Source organism: Ursus maritimus, unplaced genomic scaffold, assembly GCF_017311325.1.
Source record: "Ursus maritimus isolate PB19 unplaced genomic scaffold, ASM1731132v1 scaffold_4, whole genome shotgun sequence".
Lineage (NCBI taxonomy): Eukaryota > Metazoa > Chordata > Mammalia > Carnivora > Ursidae > Ursus > Ursus maritimus.
In genome coordinates, this window is record NW_024426552.1 from 24,955,113 (window position 1) to 24,980,241 (window position 25,129).

The 25,129-nt window shown below is 37.7% G+C and overlaps 1 protein-coding gene and 1 pseudogene across 2 annotated transcripts in view; one reads left to right on the forward strand and one right to left on the reverse strand.

Annotated features, from left to right (window-relative positions):
* The window catches only part of CXADR (CXADR Ig-like cell adhesion molecule), a 54,367-nt gene that overhangs the window by 1,135 nt on the left and 28,103 nt on the right, over nt 1–25,129 (reverse strand). Inside the window, exons 4-7 of one of the 2 annotated variants that reach the window (XM_040621088.1) lie at nt 20,470–20,625; nt 18,895–19,017; nt 18,215–18,353; nt 16,955–17,138 (exon numbers count right to left, since the gene is read on the reverse strand). In XM_040621088.1, coding sequence (XP_040477022.1) covers nt 16,955–17,138; nt 18,215–18,353; nt 18,895–19,017; nt 20,470–20,625 — 602 coding nt within the window. Of the gene's footprint in view, nt 1–12,968; nt 17,139–18,214; nt 18,354–18,894; nt 19,018–20,469; nt 20,626–25,129 lie in introns of those variants that run through there. The other variant, XM_040621087.1, reaches the window with a different exon arrangement.
* On the forward strand, nt 23,321–23,622 carry LOC103673052 (annotated as a pseudogene).

Consider the following 25,129-nt stretch of genomic DNA (forward strand, 5'->3'; position numbering starts at 1 on the left):
AAAGGTAGGTGGCAGGTTTCAAGAATTTTTATCATGGAGTTAGATAGCATTTGTTCTTTTAATTTGCTCATGTTGTAGTTATAAGCTTGTTGGAAAAATTAGAAGCGTAATAGTGTACTGTTGGGAAGTATTTTTGGCACACATCTAGTAACCAGATTTTTCTTTCCACATTAGATTACTATAAAACCTAAATCTCTTATTCATTAGTGTTGACAGCTAAATGGCTGAGTGCCTTAGGAAAAAGACTAATTTTGCATTTGACTGTATTAGACATATTACCTGTAGAAGATTTTGCCCTTTGAATGACTATCCAGCCTCCCACCTTGTTAGAAAAGTTATTTAAAGCAAAAGAAAACTCATCAATATGGCTTTTCCAATCCAATCCTAATGAAAAAAGCCGTCTTTCTTGAAGTGGTTGGGTCTTAAATTCAGCCTAATAAGCATGGGTACAAGTTTGTCAAACTTTTTTAATGGTGTTTAAGACTCTAGATGTAACATCTCTGTCTCCCTTAGACAATTTAGGACTGCTCTAGTGAAGACAATATTGCTGCATAAGTTCATCTTGAAAGCCTTTTCAGGCTGTTTCAAACAGAACTGGTTTGTGACTGAATGATGGTAATTTGTTTTAATTCTCAATCTTGTATTTGTAGGTGTAACTGCAAAGTTCTAAATTCACAGATTAAACTTGGACATGAGAATTTTAAAAGGTAAAAAATACAAATTCTTTTGGTAAGTTCTATTCTATCAATACTAAAGTACTTATTTCTGTTTTTTTAGTGTAATATTTATCTTAATATATTTAACTTTTAAGCAGACATTTCAGTCTAAGATTAATAAAGCATTTATGTTGACTTCTCAACTGTCACTGTTAAAGTGATTTCTTATTTGATGATTGAAAAGAAGCAAAACTTAAACACTATCATGTGCATTTACCTTGCCAGAGTAGCTGTTCTATCCATTTTATAGATAACATTAAATAAGTTTTAAAATTTTTTATATCTATGTGCCAGTAACTCATTTAATCCTCATAATAACCCCATGAGGTAGGCACCATTATTATCCCAATTTAGGTAAGGACTCTCAGAGACATTAAAAAATGCCCAAGATAACCGAAAGCTAAATTGCAAAATTGTGAGTGGCAAAAACAACAAAAATCCAAGTAGCCAACAACAAGTAAACAGGTAAAATCTGAACATCTACTCAAAAAAATACTATGGAAAATACCATATAGCTACCAAAAAAAATTGTAATGACAGGGAATAAAATGTTGCAAATTGGGGAAATACTGCAAGTGGGAGATGAAAAAATATTTCTATGATGGTGCCAAAAATTGTCTAGAAAATAAATACCAAATTGACAGTAGCTAGTGTTCTTAGAGGCAGGGGAAGGGATCAGAAACAGAGAACTTTATTTTTCTAGATTGTACATTTCAGTCTTTAGACTTTTATACTGAGCATTATTACTTTGTAACTTGAGGGCAGAGAGATAAAACATTTTTTATGAGCACTTAATTTAAGACAAGTTTGGTGGTTTTATTTTTAGCAAATACAAATATATCATTGATAACCAAATTGCATGTATGTTTCATGGGCAGTGTATTACCTTTCTGAATTAAAGGATCACAGTGTGGCTAAAAATTTTGTTTGTTGATCATACTGTGTCTAGAAGGAAATATTCCAAAATAATAAATGCTTGTAATAGAGTGGTAGCATTATATACTTTCCTCCACTGTTCCCAGTTATATGTAAATAATATTAATTTCATAAGAAAAATTTAAAATAGTGCTAAATGGGAGAGAACCCCTAAGAAAGAGTTCTAAATACCTGGAAATAAACTGTAACAACAGAAAGTGAATCAAATGGAGAAAAATTTATAAAAATTTACAAAAAGAAAAAGAACCAACTAGAAGAATATGCTGTATTTCTAAATTGACTCAACATTATGGAAACTTCACTTCAAGTTAATATATGAAGTCAATATAAATCATAATTAAAATTCTGATAAAATTGTAATGGAACATGAATCCCTGATTTTAAGTTTACACGGAAGAATAGTTCTCAAAAATAACCAAGATTTTTTTTTTTTAAAGAACAAGGGACAGGGAATATTCTTCCTTTTACATGATTTCTCAGTGTATACTCAAAAGTATAACATAGGACTGAACAATGAACAATGAAACAGAATTACAAGTGCACAACCAGAAACAAAAGTTTAACGTATGGTGAATGTGACTTTTCAAGTTGAAAAAAATTCACTAATAAAAAATTAATAGTGAACTATTTGGCTGTGCATTTTAAAATTTTTTAAAATTTTTTTAACTTATTTTTTTAAAGATTTTATTTGAGAGAGAGCGAGCACAAGTAGAGGAGAGGGAGAGGGAGAAGCAGGCTCCTGGCAGATCCTGGGATCATGACCCGAGCTGAAGGCAGACGCTTAACCAACTGATGCTTAACCGACCTTAACCAGGTGCCCCTAAGTCTTTCTTTTTTTTTTTAATAATCTCTACAGACATCATGGGGCTCGAACTCACGACCCCAGGATCAAGTCACATGCTTCTCTGACTGAGCCAGCCAGGCACTCCTGTATGCATTTATTTATTTATTAAAGATTTTATTTATTTATTCGACAGAGATAGAGACAGCCAATGGGAGAGGGAACAGAAGCAGAGGGAGTGAGAGAGGAAGAAGCAGGCTCATAGCGGAGGAGCCTGATGTGGGGCTCGATCCCATAGCGCCGGGATCACGCCCTGAGCCGAAGGCAGACACTCAGCCGCTGTGCCACCCAGGCGCCCCTGTATGCATTTTTTTAAATTAAATTCCTACCCAAAGCTATAAAACTACATTCCAAATAGATTAAAAATAAAATGTTCATTATGGAACTGTAAAAGTACTGATAGAAAATATGAAGGGAGATATTTACTAACTTTAGCTTAGGAAACTTTTCCCAATTTTAACAGGAACGTTGGTGGTTTGGAATTAAAAAGTAAGCTGCATATCAAAGGCATAAAGTTAAACTCCAAAGAGAAAATTTCCACACCATGTTTAAAAGAAAATTAATTACTATTCTGAGACTATGAAAAGCTTCTACGTATAATTATTTAGCAGAGCTAAATAAATATAAAGAGATGCAAATGGCTAAATACAGAAGATGTGCTAATGGCATACTAATGACAAGGGAAATATAAGTTGAAGCCATGAAATACCATTTTCACCTAACAAATTGACAAACATTGGAAAGATTGTGGTTTGCATTTTTGTGGAAGACAATTTGATACTGTCAATGTTTTTTAATGCATATATTCTCTTAACCCCCATAATTCAAATTCTATACTTAGAAGATACCCTATGGAAATACTTTTGCAAATGTATAAAAATGTACAATTGATGCAGCCTCATTTGTCATAATAAAAGATTATATTATAATTCACTCATACCATATAAGAACATGAGACCAGTAAAAGAATGATTTGTGTCTATTCATGTGGGAAGATGTTCACCATATTGTGTGACAGGTACTACCAGTAAGTCCCTTCCATTCTAAGATAAACCTATGTACATTTTACTATTGTCATCTTACACATGAGGAAACTGTCTAGAGAGTATTCGAGTAAGTTGCCCATTGCCCAGGTGACCTAAATTATCAGGGCTTCAAACCCTGGTAATATAACTCCAGGACACATGTTGGGAAGATAGACAAACTGTTAAGAATACTATGTGAGCATTTTTTGTCATTTAGAAAGCAATAGAATAGATATTTTTGTGTTATTCTCTTGTGGACTGATACGAATGAAAAGGAATAAACTACCTTATTAAAATTATTGGCCACAAGAGGGCATCAGATATTCTTTTCCAATTTAGAGAAGACTGTATTTGTAGTTAATCTACCTTTTCCATGAAAAGCATTAGTGGCTACGGTTTTGTTTTTTAATTTTTTTAAGTTTTTAAGTTTTTTTAAGTTAAACCACTGCTTTTCCTATGGATCTACATGTAGAATTGTCATTGGTAATGGGGAACTCTAAGTACGCCATACTTAATCTGCACAACATTTCTCTATTAGAGAAATTATTTTTCTGCTAAATAATTCTATAATTATTTTTCTGTTAACAAAAGTAATAGACATTTAGGGGAAAAAAACCCTAAAAACGCAGAGAAAGATTATTAATCACCTGTAATCACTCCAGCAGAGATAACCACTGTTAATATTTTAGTAGATGGGAATGTTTTTAAAAAAGGAGCTTTTACTTTATATACTCCTATACTGTTGTATTATGAAATATATTCATTTTATGGTCACACAGTTTGAAAATGTGAAACATTTTCTTATGTCTTTGATTTTTTTTCTAAAACATGGTTTTTAAAAGTAGTTGCATGGTATTCATATGTATGTGACTCAAACGATCTTTATCATTAGATATTAAGCTACAGATCTCTCTTGGAAATGTCTTCAGTCATGTATCTAAATATATACTACCTTTGCTGGAGTGGGGTTGGGTGTAGGGGAGTATTCCTTTCAAGTTTAGAAATAAATGGACAAGTTGAAGGGCACCTGGCTGGCTTAGTTGGTGGATCCTGTAACTCTTGATCTCTGGGTGCTGAGTTCAACCCCCCACCTTTGGCCTAGAGCTTAATTTAGGGAGAGAGAAAAAAAAAAAAGGACAACTTGATCATGTAGCAGAACTGCCAGCTTTCTGAATTCATATAGGAAATGTACAGATGATAATTTTTTTAGAGTTAAATTAGTAAGAAGCCAATGTGATTGTTTCACTAAATTCAATAGAAAAAAAAGTTTTGCATCTTATAAATCATCAAACACTTCTAAAGAAGTGAAATTAAATTTACTGATTAAAAATGAAAGTATTAAAATTTTGAAATTTGTCTAAAATGACTGGAACATGAAAAATGTGAAATTTAGTTTTATCACCTAAGTGAAATCTGACTACTTCATGTTTCCCAGTGATAAGGCAGACTATATTTAAAATCTGATATTGATAGCTAGTAAGACCCTTTGGTAAATAATTTTGAAGATACCATTTGTGATGCTTGATACTGTGAAATCTGGGAGGGAATACACAAAAAGTTAAAATACAGAATCTGACAGGGATTTGGCACGCAGATTTACAACAAAATCCCTCTCCCCTGACACAATTAGGCATGCCAATCAAAAGTTTTAACTGGAAAACCATTAAAAATTATGTATCTCTTATATATTTTAAAATGTTTAAAATGTATCAGTACACTTTCAGTCACCAAATTTATGTAGTTAGGAATTTTTCTTAGAATATGGGTCTATTGCGGGGCACCTGGATGGCTCAGTCGGTTAAGCATCTGCCTTCCATTCAGGTCATGATCCCGGAGTCCTGGGATTGAGGCCCCCCACACTGGGCTCCCTGCTCAGCGGGGAGCCTGCTTCTCCCTCTCCCTCTGCCCCTCCCCCTCCACCCCGGCTGGTGCTCTCTCTCTCTCTCAAATAAAATCTTAAAAAATATGGGCCTATTGCTAGGAGTTGTTTTCTTTTTCTCATAACCTACATCCATAATATATTGATCCTAATTTAAAGTCTAGTTTCTTTGTAGTCGAATGAAAGCATACTTTGAAGCTATGTGCCAGCAGAATCATCTCCTTTGGTAAGTTGTCTTCACCATATCTAGTACAGCTGGTATGTGCAATTTACTTAAATTATGTAATCAGCAATGTAACATTAGCATAAATGGGCTTGGTACCAAACTGTGTGCACGCTAGTCATAACCCCCAGCAGGAGCATCACTCCATCTGGGAGAAGAGCGCAGCTGTCAATGCTCAGTGTGCCCTGGGCACCGTGACTGTGTTTAGGAAGGAACAGAAAGCCCTCATTAGGCCAGAGTCTGCTCTTTTCCACTGGCCTTCTGCCTGGTTGGTGTTGCTGGGAGCAGTGAGAGATGAGAGGGAGAGCCACACACTCTAACTTCCCTTTTTCTTTCCCTTCATATGGTTCTCACAGGGCCCAGACTGCCAAGAACTGAAGGTTCTTAGAAAAATACTAGACCAAGAGTCAGGTGACCTGGATTTTATTCCTCACTATGTGGCCTGGGGGAATCGAAATCTTTCTGAATCTTGATTTTTTTCATAAAATGATATTGAACTAGATAATGTAGCCTATGGATATTTTGGGTTGTTTTATTTTTACAAAACTTAAAGCTGCCTGTCAATTTTCTTAACTAAATCACAAATCTTTTGCCCAGATTGCAAAAAGTTTAAATCAAAACTACATAAACATGCTAACAGCCCTGTTGGCTACTATATTGTGTATCTTTAACCTGTCCTGGGCATAGCACACAGTATCTTTAAGTTGGCAAAGCAGATTATATTCCATGTAATTATTTAATTTTGTGTTCTGTTGTTTCTGTGACACATAAAAGGTCCCCTCCTTGTTAGATCAAAACACATGAAAAAATATTCAAAATCATTAGCCAACAGGGAAATTCAAATCAAAACCACCTTGAGATACCACCTTACACCAGTTAGAATGGCAAAAATTGACAAGGCAGGAAACAACAAATGTTGGAGAGGATCTGGAGAAAGGGGATCCCACTTATACTGTTGGTGGGAATGCAAGTTGGTATAGCCACTTTGGAAAACAGTGTGGAGGTCCCTTAAAAAGTTAAAAATTGAGCTACCCTATGATCCAGCAATTGCACTACTGGGTATTTACCCCAAAGATACAGACATAGTGAAGAAAAGGGCCATATGCACCCCAATGTTCATAGCAGCATTGTCCACAATAGCTAAATTGTGGAAGGAGCCGAGATGCCCTTCAACAGATGACTGGATTAAGAAGATGTGGTCCATATATACAATGGAATATTATTCAGCCATCAGAAAGAATGATTACACAACATTTGCAACAACATGGACGGGACTGGAGATTATGCTAAGTGAAATAAGTCAAGCAGAGAAAGACAATTATCATATGGTTTCACTCATTTATGGAACATAAGAAATAGGAAGATCGGTAGGAGAAGGAAGGGAAGGGGATAAACAGAAGGGGGAATGAACCATGAGAGACTGTGGACTCTGGGAAACAAACTGAGGGCTTCAGAGGGGAGGGGGTGGGGGATTGGGATAGGCCGGTGATGGGTATTAAGGAGGGTACGTATTGCATGGTGCACTGGGTGTTATACACAAATAATGAATCATGGAACATTGCATCAACAACTGGGGATGGGGGCGCCTGGGTGGCATAGCGGTTGAGCGTCTGCCTTCGGCTCAGGGCATGATCCCGGCGTTACGGGATCGAGCCCCACATCAGGCTCCTCCGCTAGGAGCCTGCTTCTTCCTCTCCCACTCCCCCTGCTTGTGTTCCCTCTCTCGCTGGCTGTCTCTATCTCTGTCAAATAAATAAATAAAATCTTAAAAAAAACAAAAACAAAAAAAACTGGGGATGTACTGTATGGTGACTAATATAACAAAATAAAAATTATTAAAAAAAAAAAGACTAGTGGAGACAATGTCAGAGGACTGATTTTCCACCATGTTCCAAATCAGTCATTATCTTCTGTATCAACTCTCCTCTTAGAATTTGCAAGGTCGGGGCACCTAGGTGGCTCAGTCGGTTAAGGGTCCGACTCTTGATTTCGGCTCAGGTCATGATCTCAGGGTTGTGAGGTCGAGCCCTGCATTGGGCTTCCCTCTCCCTCTACTCTCCCCACCTCTTCATGCGCACTCTCTTCTAAAATGAATTAAGTAAATCTTAAAAAAAAAAACCAAAACTGCAAGGTCATTCTACTGTTCCCTAGAAATGTTCTCACTGTTGACACTTCTGGGACTACGTGAGAGGGCGAATGTCCTACTTAGCAACATTAAAAGAGCGCAGTGCCAGTAGCCAACATTCAACTTGGCATAGTGTGTGACAGCTGACCTAACACGTGGCCTAGGCAGCTCTTCTTTCCAAGTGCAAGATAACTCATTTTCTTCATTAATGTAGTTTGTGCTGATTCTATGAAATTGCTATGAGCCCAAACACCAGCTACTTGAAGAAACTACAGATAAACTGAGGAAAACAACACACTGTGATGGGGTATGTGTGGCAATAATTTGATGCGAACACAGCCAGAGCTGCTGCAATTATCATCATTGATAGAGATTACTGAGAATCTACACGTTGATCATTTGGATGTAAAGATGTTCCACCTTTGAAAGGCCTGCCATCTGCTTAAGGAGAGGAGAAATACGTGGAAGGACAAGTGACCCTCAGCTTCCTCTGAGGGTGCAATTTTAAGAAGGGAGAAGTAGGGTTGAACCAGGAGGACGGTTTTCCTAGGAAGGGTTAGGATTACATGATCAGAAAAGGGTAAGACCATAAACAGAGTGAAAGAGAAAGGGTAACCTGGAAAAAAAAAAAAAAAAAAAAAAAAAAATCATATCACAAAGGGCTAATTTTATTAATATTTAAGAGCTCCTCCAAATTAGCAAAATGGCAATACAAAAGAGAAATGACCAAAGCATATGAACACATTTCTCAAAAGTACAAAGGGCTTTTAAACACAGGAAAAGATAATCAAGTGAATAAATAGAAACAGAATTTTAAACCATGAGATAATTTCTTTCAGAAATCAGGAAAGATCAAAAAGTTGGATTAAGCATATGGGTGAGGATTTGGGGGAAGATAAGCACTCTCGTCTGCTGCAAGCACAAGCTGCTGTAACAAGAAGGTATTTTAATAACAGCTATCAGAATATTATTTACTTAGCACCTCCTCTTCTAGACATTTACCTTAAGGACATAGTTGTACATTTGTAAAATTATGTATATACAAATATACTGCTTGTAATTTTACTCATTATATATCAAAAGGATGTTATCAATTTAAATGGTCCTCAGTTGGAGACTGGTTAAGTTACAGTGTATCACTATGATGCAACATATAGTTTTGAAGACAAAGGTTTTAGGTAGGTGGATACATAAAAGATAAGAGATACAGAATAATCTGAGGACATTTGTTAAATTAAAAATTTCGTATAAAACTTTATTTAAAAAACAAAACATGTATATGCAAGCGTAAGCACAGAAGTGTGGTAGTGTAAGGCCACTTGTGAGAGTCTAAAATCAGGCTAGAGTTTGAATTTTTAAGTTAGAGGTTGTCCAGGAAAGCTTTTGAGCAAAACAGTGAGCCTAAATACTTTAAGAAAATTAACCTGGAAATGAAGAGTTTTAATCAACTCTTGTGTAGATCATAGGTGACTGCAGAGCAATGGCCATCTATCTGCTTCCACAATCAGGTGTTTTTTGTTTTTTATTTTATTTTTCCTAAAGTGGTCAGTATCACCTCTTCATGTCTTCCTGAGGTTAAAAACTATTTCCCCAGAGAAAGTTTCATCTTGTCAGCAAGATTCCTAAGAAAAGACAAATCCGTAAGCACATCATCAACTACTTTTTCACGTGACAAACAGATAGGAGGTTAACAGCACATATGGTCACTCGTATTTGAAATAAAGATAGCACACTTCTGGGGGAGGTAATGGGGGAGACGGACAACCATTAAATAACTCTGTTGACATCGTTATTTAGGTGCTGATATTTTTATTACACCACTAAGAGTTAGGCAAAGAAACTCTCTGGGTATGTGCTCCATGCCAACTTTCACTGTTTTATTAGTTCTTCATAATTTCCAATCATCATTACTGATGTGGGTTGAATTGTGTGCCCTCAAAACTAGGCTGGAGTCCTAATCTCTAGTACCCCAGAATACAACTTTATTTGGAAATAGAACCTTGTAGTTAAAATCAGGTCATCGGGGTGGGCCCTAATCCAGTGGGATTGGTGTCCTTATAAAAAAGCAAAGTTAGGACAGAGAAAGAGATACCTATAGAGGAAAGGGGACACAAAGAGACACAAAGAGAAGACAGCCACCTACAAACCAAGGAGAGTGGCCTGGGCAGATCCTCCCCTGACAGCAATCTGAAGGGGCCAATGTTGCCAACACGTAAATCTCAGACATCTAGCCTCCAGGACACGAGACAATACATTTGTTTAAGCCACCCAGTTTCTGGTACTTTGTTACAGCAGCCCTAGCAAACTAACACAATTATACATAGAAATTAATGATAAATGACTAGTCATTTCAGAAGACTATTTTAAAAGACTTGAAAACAGTTGACATTCTTTGGGGGGGGATTAAAATCTTCTAAGAAATGGTATTTTAGTTAACTAAGTAGATCTCCTTAAATTCTGATACCAAGAAATGTTAGTATACCACAAGTAGGCAACAATATTTAAGCACGTTTTGGCCTCTCTAAAGGCGTACTCAGGTATTTCCGGGAGTTTGTGAAGCCCGAGACAAAAATATTCCACCATTAACAACTTAGCATGGAAACCAGTCATCTGGAAACCAGTCATCTGCAAAGGGTTCCCTGAACAATTCAGAGGTTCCCATAGGTAATTATCAAAACAACCCTGGAGAGAAAACGGTCACTAACTTCACTCTAGACTACTCAACATCTCTCAGGAGGATTTTACAAGTTTACTTCTAAAATGCTTCTCCGCTTCCCCATGTTTTTATAATTAGGTTTGTTTTTGTGTTTACTCCTATTCAATCAGGTCACCTCCTTCTGTATTTGTGCAAGCTAACTTTTTAAAAAAGATTTTATTTCTTAGAGAGAGAGAGAGATGGGAGGGGCAGAGGGGGAAGGAGAAAGAATCTGAAGCAGCTTTTGCACTGAACGCAGAGCCGGACACGGGGCTCAATCCCACAACGGCTGTGAGATCATGACCTGAGCCGAAACCAAGAGCCTGACACTTAACCGACTGAGCCACCCAGGTGCCCCCGTGCAAGTTAATTTTTTAGGCCACGTGCACTTTCCTCTCCCCACACATAGTCACTCACCCTTTCTCTCCAGACACGGTCTTTTTGGAAGCGACCAGGGCAGCTGTCTTGCAGAACATATGACACATACCAAATTGATGCAAACTTGCCCCAACTGCTCACAGTTTCCTTTCTAAAAATGCACTCAGCATTTACTGAGCAATAACGCAAGTCAGAGTTAGGCACTGAGGATAGAGGTGAGTAAATCCACTTCAAACTTGTAAAAGAGCATATTAACAATTGGAATTCAAAGGATTTGGGCCCTAAAAGACCTATACTGACAATACTGAGAGCCCAGATGCACCCCTAATTTAAAGTGAGGGGCAGGGGTGCAAATCAGGAAAAATGACTCAACTTACACTTGCAGGGCAGGTAAGCAAGGCGGGGCTGTTCTCTGGCTTAAGAAATTGCACTCACAAAGGTATGAAACTGTGGCCCTTAGCTATTGAGCATGGCCACTGCATAGAGGTGCACCTGGAGGTGTGGAGAAAATAAACTGTAGCGACACGATCTTTTTTATCAGGTTAAGATGATCTGGTTTTTAATACGATCATATTTACATTTTAAGAAAACCAATCCACTATGACTTAGTGGATTAGAGGACAAGGACACAAGGAAGATAGTCAAGATCATGATGGGTTGTTGGAGACTGGCGTTGGTTTTTACCTCTGATTTCCTGCATCTTCTCCCACCCTCCTCATTTTCCATTAGTTAGAATTTTCACAGCTCAGTAGCGAGACGAGAAGCTAACCAATGGATCAAGGACCTTATCCTGAAATTTATGTCTTGGTTCTTCATTAACTCTAGAATTTTTTTTTCCTGCAACAACTTTTTCTATAAATAGTTATCAAATTTAGAAAAATCACTTAAGTAACAAAACACCACATCACATTTGATTTAGATTTCAGAAATACCAGCACAAAAAACTGAGCCGGGTTCCTAGGATTGGCTTCATGATCTTTTCACTATTGCCTTTATTACATTAGAAATTACATCTGATTATGCCTTAGGCTTAATGCTAGGCCATTTTTATTTAAAAACAGATTACTTTATATTCAATTTTATCTCAATTTTATCAGTTTTGCCGTTTGGTACTTAATTAACTAGAAATATGATCTGGCCTTTAGAGCTACAAGGTTAAAATATGGTCTAAATTAAAGGCATTAAATTACACTCAGTAGTTTCTACTCAGCATATTTTATTGTAACCTTGATTCTCTGAAAATCTGTGTATCACTGTCAGCATCCCAGTTCTCAGGAACAAATGCACCGAATTTTCATTATGGTATCAATTCTCTCTTTAGAACCATCCAGCACCCCCCATGATGTAGTATTTTTATCCCCATTTTAAACAGCAGGAAAAGTGAAGCTAAGGAAAGCATTTAGTAATAAGCAGAATTTAGACACGTCTGATTACAAAGCCTATCCTCTTAATCTCTGAGTAGAAAATTTCACCTTCGTATAAACCAGTGGTTCTCAACTGCAGTAATCTTGCCCTCCATCCTGGTGGACATGTGGCAATGTTTGGAGACATTTTTGATCGTCGCATCTTGGGGAGGAAGGAAGAAGGCAGGGATGCTGCTCGACACGCCGGAGTGCACAGGACAGTCCCTCACAACAAAGGACTACCCAGCCCAAATGCTCTCGAAGTACTGAGACGGAAAAACGATAACAACAAAACAGTCCTAAACACGTCTTCTTACAAAGGTTTTACTACCTCATGGTTTTCTTTTCTGAAATCATTCTTTAGAATCAACGAAAACAGCTTTAAACCATAACTAGATGTTTATGTATTCAATGCTACTCTTTAAGAACTCAAATTTGGGTTTATGCTATTAATTGTGAACTGATCACAAAACTTTGTGGAGGCTTCAACCCCAAATATTATGTTATTTGGTGTCATACAATGCACAGGAGTGGGGAAATATAAGTATGTCGGACATGTTTTCATTGATGTGTGATAGTTTGATCTTTATTCTGTTTAACAAAGGATGCAAGGAGGGGAGGAAAAAAGGAAACCCTGAGGAACAGCATATTGAAGTTTTTATAAAGTAGACATTTTTAAAAAGGCACAATGAAGCCACACCATGAGGCAGAAACTGCTTTCTTGATTTTATTTCAAAAGTACACAAGGTCACAAAACTAGAGCAAGTTTTTGGTTTTTTTAAAACAAATTTTGTTCTTATAAATTTTAAAATCTGCACCATTGGATATGCAAGCCAGAAACTTTAAATACAAAATCATTTTTGAAACTGACACTTATCAATTCTCTACTTGCATATGGGAAGTGTCAAAATATTTTTTCTCAGTAGTACAAGTGTATTTATCACAAAAGTTCACAGTTAGGAATGAGAAAAGTGAGTAAACTGTGGTTCTCTTAACACTTATGTCATTAAGTTAGCAGAAAACAGAGTTCTTCCTTGACTGGAGCTTTTAGTATTCACGACCAATCCAACTCAGAGTCACCATACTTTTAAAATTAGGGTGTTTTTTTAAAACTCAATTTTAAATAATAGTAAGAGATTAGATGAAGAAATTACTTGCTGATGTTACCATCTATAAGGTAAACAGAACCACAATTCACAAGTTTATTTATTATTTTTCCTTACTTCTGTAACATTGTAGAATTTGTGCTCAGTTATGGACCTTTTTTAGTGTCAAAATAGGCAAACGAGTAAAAACTCCAACTGCAGAATGTGTTGCCTCTATTGCAAGACTATCTAAAGGCATTTGAAATATTAAAACTTGCCCAGAACATTTATACTACCAAACACAAGAATATTATAAAGATATATGTACATATACATAATGTCACAAGCCACTAAAAAGTTAAAGTTGTGCCAACATTTTCTACAAACTACTCCTTAACATGACACATCAAAGCATTCACCACATAAAATGTTTGTTTTTTCTATTCACACTGGAATAAGGCATCTGACAGCCCTAAACACTGTGGAGATGAAGAGATTAGGAAAAAACCTTAAACATTCATATAACTTCAAATTTACATGCCGCATACACACAAAAGACAGAATAGTTATTTTAAGAAGCCATACATTACAGAACTTGATAATCCAACTTCATGCAATGAGTTCTTTCTATATTTAATCAAAATGTTTACTCCCCTTCACTTGCTCCAAATTTCCAGAACTCGATCTTAAAACTTACCATTTTAACAAAATCAGGTATTTATTCATATCCATAATCTAATTGCATTTCTTCAATGAACCCCTCCCAAGACATACTCAGGCTGTGTTTCCATTGTAACTACTCCACAACAGACAGCCCAAATTTAAAGAAAGTTATTTGCCTGAATAACTGGTCAGTGTAATTGGTAAGAAATACTGGGGGTTCTCGAAGAGGGGAATACTGGTAAGACTGCCAATAAAAAAAAGAACACCAGTAAAGTACATATTCCAAGCACAGAACTCATACTCTCCAGTATCATTTCTTTTCAAATGATCCTGCGTAACTCAAAAAGATGGTATCAAGTCTCTTAGGTGTCAAGTAGAATCAAAGGGATTCTCCTCAAAGATGCAATGTCGTTCTGGAGCAGCTTTCTCATGGTAATGCTTGAATAACCAGATTTGGTTGAATTGCTTGATGATTACTAAGTTATTCTAGAACAAATTTTCTAGTTCAACTGAATTATCACAGAGAATTATTTGGGAAGTTATCAGTACCTGTGATCTGACTTTTGGATCAGCTGAAACTTACAATGAGAACAGCTGGAGAAGTAATTCTAAAACTGAACTCTGTCCTCACACAAGCGATGTTTTTACAAGCTCTGTTCTCAGGCTGTAAGCGGTATGGACCTGGAAGCACTTCCGGGAGAGTCTGATTCCTTAGAGCCCAATCCTAGACTAGAGAGGTGGGCATGTCCACCTCCTACAGTAGCTCCTACTTTGGACAACATAATCTTCACTGTACGAAAACTAGGGCTGGGAAGGACCAAATGCTTTTATTATTCAAGTTTGTGATCTGTTATTTATTCTTATACTATCTTATAAATTTTATCATATAAAACAGGCCAAACGTCTGGCATTCAAAAATAGCTACTGTTATAAAATCATAAACACAGAGAGTGCTGGGGATGTTGAAATTTTAAAATCTTTACGAATGACAATCTTTAAGCTGCATCCAAAAAGAACAGGGAAGAGGAGGCAAGAGTCTAAAAGTATGAAAAGAGAAAGGTGTCACAGTGATGTGTTTTTAGGAATAGTACCTTCACCTCTAAGCACCTTTCAGGTGATAGCTAGCTCATAGGCACCAGAAATTCATAATAAAAATTAAAATTACCCAAAGGCACAGATGAAAATGTTAACACAAGTATAAAAGCAATATTATATAAGGTTAAAAACCTACTAAAAAATGCTTCCAAATATATAAAACTATACACTAATCCATTACACAGACATTCAGCTTAAGTTCAGCATTAAAAAGTATACACAATATGCTGCCTAATCTCAAATTCATACGAACATTAATTTATAATGTAGCATTTACCACCACAGCACCCAAAGAGATCGACAGGAACCAACTCCCTACCAAAATCTAGGGAAAAGGTTTTATAGCTAGTGAAATAATTTATTGCAAACCTTATTTACTATAAAGAAACTGTTGGCTCATTTACTATATCCACACTCCCTCACAATCTTAAGGGAAATACAATAAACTCACTTTCTTCTACTACAACAGTATTTAACACATTTGGCAGTTAGGAGTATATCTTTTACTCCTTTTCCTTTCGTTTCTTTTTTTTTTTTTTTTTAAAGAATAAATCACTTTCACAAAACTAAGACTCACTCTTTTCAAAGCTCATCTTGATTTTCTGCAACTATACAAAGACATGTTGGCCATACAATAGCAGCTGTACATCCTCCCAAGTCTGAAATACAGAATCGATGGAGGACACCTACTAACCTAAAACATATTTCATCATTCTGAGTCTATGAAGAAAATATCCTCCAGGAATTGCATTCAAATGGGTAAATTTAGGATTACATGTTTCTAGAACATATACTAAGCAACACCAACACAACCCCACCCCCAAAACACTGAACCAACCAGGGAAAAAATGTTTTTAAAATCGGAACCAATAATTGGGGGATTTCAAACTATAACTGTCAAATAATAAAGTCATAATTTTTCATATTAGAAAAATATCACTTCAAGGGCTAGTATTTCATTGGGAACTGCAAAATATTCCATCCTTGTTCTGACTGGTCATTGTTCTGAAGACGGCCATAGGCCTCAAGGCATCAGATCACTCATCAACAAAACCCATATTCACTACTGCACCACTAACTACTATCACTGCTGTGTGTAGCTGGCAGCAAATTTTCTAAATGAATCAGAGATAAGCTCCTTTATTTTAGCACATAAAAGAGCTTACTACGTCCCTGTTGCCTATAGCAGTCTATCAATTAAATAGTTAGAAATCATTTCATAGACAAGGTTTACGAATGATTCGGAAGTAAAACTAGTAATTTCTAGAACACTGTAGTGTTTTCTATGTTATTAGAGATATCTCAAACTCATATTTAAATAAGCTTCCAAAGAAGCTATAAAAAGAACAAACATAGATGTGTCATAAGTATTTTTGCTATGAATGTTTCTTTACCAATTTAGAGGGGACACTGGATCATAAATTAATTGAGAAAGGCAACCTAAAAATAATGGTAGAAAATAGGGAGTACCACTTTCACATGATTCAAGTATCAACTTAGGGTGCATGTAAGTTCACCAATTTCTTCACCAGGATTTCATATTCAAAGTGCTATACCTTAAGTATTGATATTTAGAAAGCAAATCAATCTCTTAAAGGAAATCTTTTTTCAGTTGGTGAATCTGTCTTTAGTAACTTCAATGCCTTCACTATTTCAGTAACCAAACAAAACTTTTTAAGTATAATTTTTGGTTTCCGGTTAACTTCTTGATATATTTTGAGGCTGGTAGCAGAATTTAGAACAGAACAGTCTTCCTATTTGAAGAGGAGAAAAGAAACATGGAAAAGCACAGAGGAAAGTACGCAGCTTCTATACTATAGACCCGTCCTTGCTCTGTGCTGGAATCATCACAGGCACCGCTCCCATCCTACTTAGATTAGGGGCAGCTACCTTAGCAGGTGGGAGAGTGGGACTCTGAGGAGTACGTTCAAAGTCTTCGCTTGGTACTTGGTTATACTGAGTCTTGGAATATCCTTCCATGTTGGAGGGAGACATGGAGCCCAGGGATGAGTGATTGCTGCCGATGTAGCTTCTGGCGGTGGACGTACGGCTCTTGGGAGGAGGCACGTCTTCCCTAGAAAACAAAGATCCCAACACAAGTTCAAAGAACAAGTTTCTAAAAACCTACAATTATGCAAGCTATGAAAAATGGATATGGGTGAGGAAGGCTCCTCTAAGGATCATATTAATGAAAGTGTGTGTCACACACACACAAGCGATCACAAAAGGTACAATGTCATGAACTGTGTCTTCGTCCCAAATCTATCATTTACAGAGTATATACCTTCATACATAATAAAATGTATAATTTTTACAAAAAATTGATTCTATAATGTTGTCTTATAAAGAACAAACTTCTTCATAATCTACTATCACCGATCAAGATAATCTATAGTTATAGTCTGCCAACACATTATAGCTGATAAGGCACTAACACCTGTAGAAATAGTTCTACCAAAAAAAAAAAGATAGAAAAACTTTTTTGTTATGAAAATTACTTCTCTAAGACCTTAGCTGAAAGCTTAGCGGATTTAAATTTGCAAAAGCTAAGAATTTAAGCATAAGAATTTTCAAACCAAGCACTAACAAAGATACACACCTGAGTTACCTCCGGTGCCGCTTAAGAAGTCAAGTGCCCAGACCCCAAGCCAGACCTACCAAATGTCAATTTATTTCCTGGATGTTATTTAAGTCATATGTTATTTTTAAAACTCCTATAATGCAATGCACACTTCTAGTTAAGATCTACTAGTTTAGAATATTAAGAAATAAAATCACATTACCAACAGCTCTATGAACTACCGACGTCACTTGATACTATCAGGTCTTTCTAAACCTCAATATCAGCTTTTGAAAACTTCATGCCTGCACTTCACTGGGAGAAGGTAGACAGTCTTAAGACAAGCATTTTGTAGTAGTAGCTCTTAAAACAGGATTCAAAATTAGGGCTGGAGGCAGGGCACAACGGAGTTTGGTTGATTCCGTACACTTGAACTTGACAAGTAAAAGTTTTCAAATGTATTGAGGGGAAGAGCTACAGCTTTTATCCAGTTCTAATAGGGTAAATGCTTCACATGATTAAGAGAACTCATGCTTTAGAGACATAATACAACTAGTTTATTTCAGTCAACTCTTGTGTCACTTAATTACCTGATATCATGATGAACTTCCTTTTCATATTTTTCTTCTCTGCGCTTTTTACGACAGCAAAAGACGATAAGACCAATGAGCACTAGAGCAAGCAAAATTCCTACGATAGCTCCTGCAATTGTTCCAGCTCTATTTGAAGCTAGAATAAGATGTTAATAGAAAATAATTAATAGTAAAAAAAAAAAAATCTGTACCTAGTCATAGTGAAGGTTAAGGATACACACTGATGGATGATTTCATTGCATATATTAACTTTAAGACAAATTAGTTAGTTTTTGGTCCAGTGGGAAAATCCACTGAAAGAACTTTCTTCTGAACTGTATAATCTATTTCAAGCATCAAAATCATGAAATCAGACTAAAAGATTTTAATATTCACAGCTATCTATCTTGGTTGGCATGTGAGAATATTCTAAATAGCTTATACTTGTTATAATGGCTAAATATGATACAAGAGTCGATTTGACAACTCTTACCTTCTTAATGTTTTTACAATAATGAAGGCTGTATTAATATAATATTTTTTCCCTTTCCATGACTCAGAATAGCTAATAACCAAGTCACAGAGTGCTTTGCCAAAGTTAGCATCCCCTTGCCCTCAAAAACACTTGCTGAATGAACCCAAGGAAGCTGTATAAAGACAACAAACCAACGTTATCACAACAGAAAGAAGGTACTTACGTGGGACAACATTCAGGCGTAGGTGGCACTGGTCAGAGCCTACTCTGTTTGTGACGGTACAGCTGTATGTCCCAGAGTACTCAGTAGAGGCATTTTTTACAGATATAACAGGTGAATTCATTTCTATGGGGAAAAAAGGGGGAGTATGTGGCAAAACCCATCTTTACAATATTGTATTGATAAGATTTTGGTAAAGGCAAACCCTATTAAGCTTGACAATCCAGGTAAAAGTGAGACAAACTGAAGCTGGATACAGAACAAATTTCCACAGAGACATGCGCTTGTCTCCAGAATAGAAACACAGTTGACTCTTTAAATAATGGCAGGGGGCGGGCAGGTGTGTAAGGATTCTGATCCCCTGCACAGTTAAAGATCAGGGTGTAACTTTTGACTCCCCTGAAATGTAACTGTAATTTTTAAAAAGATTTTATTCTTTATTTTGAGAGAGAAAGTGTGCACACGTGGCCGGAGTGGGGGGGGGAGGTGCAGAGGGAGAGGGGGAAAGAGAATCTCGAGCTGACTCTCCACTGAGCCTGGAGCCTGAAGCGCCATGTCACCACCCTGAGATCACCACCTGAGCTGAAATCAAGAATCTGACGCTCAACTGCCTGAGCCACCCAGGTGCCCCCGAAGTGCAACTTTAATTAGCCTACCTACTCTTAACTGGAAACCTGACAATAACCTAAAAGCCGATTAACACGTTCTGTATGTTGTATGTATTATATACTATATTCTTACAGTGAGCAAGCTAGAAAGAAAATGTTACTAAGAAAATCATAAGGAAAATACATTTACAGTACCCTGTAAAAAATCCATGTATAAATGGACCTACATAGTTCAAACCTGTGTTGTTCAAGGACCAACGTAATTGTCCTCCAGTTCACTTGTATCACAAGCGACAGTGTCCACAACTGCCCGAGCCAGGTACAGTCTCAGCTGAGGCAGAGCCACGGTGATTATACAAAATAGTGGGGCACCTGACTGACTCAATTGGTAGAACACGCAAACTCTTGATCTCAGGGTGTGAGGAGTCTGAGCCCCACACTGGGCATCGAGATTACTTGAAAAAACAAAAAAATTCCATCCCACAAAGGCTCTTTGGTGCAGCAGGAAGATTTCAAAACCTATTTTATCCCCTCAGATGGAAGAAACATAAAGTCAGAAAGGGTTATATAAGTTTGGCCTCTTAGTTTGAAAAAAGAAAGAGGTGGAGAAAAATCCTACTTCAACATGAATCTAGGCAAGACATTCAAGATCCTACTTTTATTATAACTAGGCCATTATCTACATTATGATCGTGAATATTTTCCACCAGTATTACTATCAATTAAAAAATATACAACAAAGAAACTATTATACCCTAAGCAGTGAGATTATAAAAATATTTTCATTAACATGACAGGACGCTAAGTTGTTATTGTAAAACATTGACTAATTCTCATAGAATCTTGTTTGTACAGAAAAGAGAAGGTATCTGGGCATTTCAAAATATATATACCATACACCCCCCTCCCCCACTACTAGAACTAAGTCCAAACCAATGGCATATAGTACAAATTGTAATATCACCAGTACCTGGTAACCATGAGGTGGGCAGTTTCTGTGAGTTGGACAATTTCTGCCATTCATAATTTAACGGAAGTGAACCTTCTTTAGGTTCACATTTTAGTTTAAAGTCATTTCCAATTTCTTCTGATCCATCAACGTAACATCTTATACCTGAAGGCTTAACTGAGAAAAGAATAAGTTGTAACTTTATACAAGAGAACAGAATTTATGTTTGCAAGGATTAAACACACAGTATGTTGCATAACCACTGACTCATTATCCTGCGGTCCTGAGTGCAGAGGTGACAAGACTGAAAGACTATAGTAAGTTACCAGCACCAGTTTACTCAGCTTTATGCAACACAAAGCAGGCATGAATGAGCTTGGGCGGGTCTCTCCTCCTTCATTCCAAGGGGCACATCTGAAAAAAGAAAGGATGGTGCAGGTGGGGCTCCCTTCAGACTCTAGGAAGTTTCCACCTCCCTCCAATCCTTACCTATTGTTCTACTCCGTGCTTGACATGGAGGTAGCGCTCTGGGAGTCTGTGCCGTGTCCTATCCCTCTGAGCGCTGCTATCTCACCATTCGGAGGGATTTATAATAAATAATGCTGATAACAGGACCAATTAACACTCTGCATGTACATTACCCCAAATCATCCAGGAAGCAGTGTTATAAAAAGGTAAACCTGAGGTTATACTCCAGGTCTCTCTGGGTAACTGTTCAGAGCAGCTGCTAAGCCCATTCCTTGTAACCCACTCCAAATACTGGAATTGGCATTTCATACTCTTCTGCTGAACTTTATAAAGGCACAATGTGCATATAATAAAATCAACACAACTGAATCTTGTGGGATGATCACTTTTAACAAATGTGTTAAGCATGGCTCCCATCCTCTCCCAAGCAATTTCCCTCACGTTGAGATCTGATGCCATAACCCTTGTCCCAGGCAGCCACTGATCAAATTTCTATCACACTATAGATTTGTTCTGCTGCTTCTAGAGTCATATAAATGGAATAATACCCATTTACTTTTTTTTTTCTGGTCTTGCTCCTTTTATTCACTGTAAGGCTTCTGAGACTGGTCCATGCAGTTGAATAGATCAGCAGCTCACTGTATAATGCTGAGCTGCATCCTATCGAGGGACGAGAACATAAATTTGCTCAGCCGTTCATCCACTGATGAACACGGTTTCCAGTTTCGGGGCTAGTGTTAAAAATCAGCTAAACTCAACAGGAACAGGTGTGTAGTCTGTCACCATCAGAGGAGGGATTCTGAAGGATTCTGAGTATAGTCAAAGAGCAGCGTGGGCCCCGTTCTACATCAGATGCTGTTTCTGAGGCAGGATTAGGAGAAGCAGGGATTAAACTGGAGATGAGGGCCATTCAGCAACGGAGTACCGCAAGAAAAGATGAGTAGTGCAAAATGGGGTCATCACTGGGGAAGCAACAGTCGTCTCTAGTTTACTCCTGCTCCACGACCCTGGGAGGAACAGTGCTCCCTACGAACAGCTGGTTGTTACCACATGTCTTCCCAGTCTGATAAATAGCAGAACTGCTTTCTTCTTTTTCACTCTGAGCTAATTTTTATTCTTTCAGTCCTGGATGGGCTTTTATTCTTTCACTGCTGCGAGAATGTTAATGGACTTTACAGTTTTGTGCTACTACAAATGCTGCTTCAACACCATATAAATACTGATACATGTTTTCCTTTCTCTTGGTAATTCCTGGATCCTATTTGGTAAGTGCATGTTTAACTCAGTAAGAGTCGTTCAAACTGTTTTCCTAGGTTGACCAAGAGAATTACTGGGGAGCATCTTTAACAAAGGTTGTCAATCATGATCTCACTTCTTCACACATTTCTTGATAATATTTAAATTTGATCTTATTTCTCCACTCCCTTACTGCCTGTACCTTTTAAAGAGGATGAACACATGCATTTTATTGCACTGATGATTCTCCTAAGCAAATGTGTTTCTTTTTCAGATTGATCAGTTGCCCTGGGGACTACAGCTATTAAAAACTTTTAAATTGGTTTTGCAAAGTATTTCATCCTGTGAATCTTCAACAAAATGAGCTTTATTCTCCATTTCTTCAAACTACCAAATAAATCCTTCATTACATAAATTAGGAGATATTGTGAGATATTAAAGCAATGCTTCATACATCAAAAATCTATTGGTAATACAGTGTCCTAACCCTAACCATCATCTTTTCTTAAAAATATCCCTTGCCCATAAACCAAACATATCCAATAATGGACAGTTATTTAAAGTGGTTCCTGAGGAAATTCAAGCCCCCCCCCCCAAGCTTAAGATACACACGCCATTTACAAGAGAACAAGATGTTACCAACACTGGCTTCTGGGTGTCACTCTGGAGGGGCCCACTTGCCTTCCAATGGGAGGAGAAAGTGCAAGTCTCTCCAATGCCAACCCCAACCATTATACCCACAGGGAAGATAACTCTTAATTCATGGCACTTGCCTAAATTGAAAGAAAGATATAAACTATAAAAGAAGACAGATGAAAGTCTTGTCTTCTAATGTTTCTTTGGCCTGGGGTTCCAGGATACCCGGTCATTGTCCTCAAAACACTTGCTTCCATGATCATTAGCACGGTCAGTCCTTCTCAAGACAAGGTGGATGTCCATCAACTTATACTTGGACAGCATCCCGCCAGTGTAGTAATGCTGTACTCCATACACAGACTCCATCATCACCCCTCCACGCTAATGGCCTCTATCAGTCTATGGGAGAAACACTCTGAATTCCTCTATGAGACAGAATATACCTTTATCATCACATCATCCATCTAGGAATGCTATTTTTGCTTGGTTGAAAATACCCTGCTCTCTAGGCTCAGACCTAGTTTGGGGAGACATGGCTAAATGCATCAAGAAGGTCGGAATCGTTGCTAAGTATGGGAACTGTCATGGTGCCTCCCTCAGGAAAATGGTGAAGAAGCCTGAAAGAAGCCAGCATGCCAAGTACACCTGTTCCTTCTGTGGCAAAACCAAGATGAAAAGATGAGCTGTGGGGATCTGGCATTGTGGTTCCTGCATGAAATTGGTAGCCAAGGGTGCCTGGACCATCACAGTAAAGTTGGCCATCGGAAGACTGAAAGAACTGAAAGCCAGTAGAAGCCTCCACCATTTGAAACACTGCTAGCCTGTAATAAATGGGTTAAGTTATGGAGCAACAAAAAAATACCCTGACTCCAGGCGAAATCATGCAAAGAAATCAATGGGCAAAAGTTTGAGAAGATATTTGCATAGTCTCAAAGTGGGTCCCAAGATAGATAGATAGACAGACAGATAGATTTTTTTTTTTTTTTACTTATGGAGAGGAAAATAGTCATGTTCTAATAGGGAAACTTTTTTATTTTGAAACTATTTCAAAATAAAAAATGGAAAAAAAAATGCCCTGCCCTTTACCAACAGCTTAACAATTCCCTCAGGGCCAGTGTTCACCAAGCTACCCACGTGCGATTGCGCTGTATACAACCAGGAAACGATTAACTGCTGTTCTACTCTTCAAGACAACCCAGTCTGTTTATATCAAAAAGTCTCGATAATATGCCCTTTCAGAAGTCCAGGGGCAGAAGGTGCTAGTGATGTGCTCAATCAATTCCCTTTGTTTTTGAGCTGCGTCCACATGAACTTTTGGCAAATCTGAAAGAGAAGGGCAGGCTCCAGCAATGGGGCAAGCTATAGTAACACTTCACCCCTCACACCCAGACAACCAACAGTAATCCCAGTTCATGTCCACACAGCACACAGGGTTCACTGAATAAACGTCGTTACTGTGAACACCATGGTGGCATCTCCTCCAGATATCCCATAAGCGAATGAAGGTATTAGGCAGGGCCTCCAAGGGAACTGAGCTCCACTGGAACAACACTCAGTCTGGTCCCTAGAGGGCACTTCATTTTATCTTTCCTCTGGACTATCCAAGCAGATTTTTCAGGTAAAGCTAACAGAGAAGCTTCCTTCCAACAGTCACTTTCAAGAGAAAATTCTGGTAGTTTCTCCCAGCAGCAGCCATGACTCATCTGAAAACATGGAAAAGAGCACTACAGGAAATTCTCCTCCAGCTCTGACATGGCCTCTCAAATCAAAGTGTTATTACTCATCCCCGCTGCCCCTCAGCAATCACTTCCCTTTCTCCTCTTACCCTCCACTTAACCCCTCCTCCCTCCCTGGTCTGGATTCACAGCTTATGAGGCGAAGGTGATCCCTTACAGAGGTAACAAAAGGAGTTACGTGTCAGTGCTTCTCACTTATCCATCCCGAGGTATGAGATGCTGGGTTGTGAGGTTTAATGAAAACGGGACATTTCTCCTGCATGCCAGTCACGGCTGCTGTCATGAGTGTGCTTAGCCACATTATGTGCCAACCATTATTACAGACTCAGGTTCCTTCTGGGATATGAGCTGCCTTGTGCTGTAGTGATCCCTTTGGTCAGGACCTGGTCCCCTGGGAACATGTACATGCCCACACATTTTGTGCTTGTTCACACCATTTCCGGAAATGTGTGCCAACTGCATTCTTCCTAGTGTACCTAAGGGTCCACAACAAATAATTCTGATAACAGGTATAGTCTGGTACATTATGGACCAGTTAAAATTCCATCTCTATCTTAACTCAGTGCTTCCTGGAGAGTGTGTTAAAAGAAGATACACAATGAGAG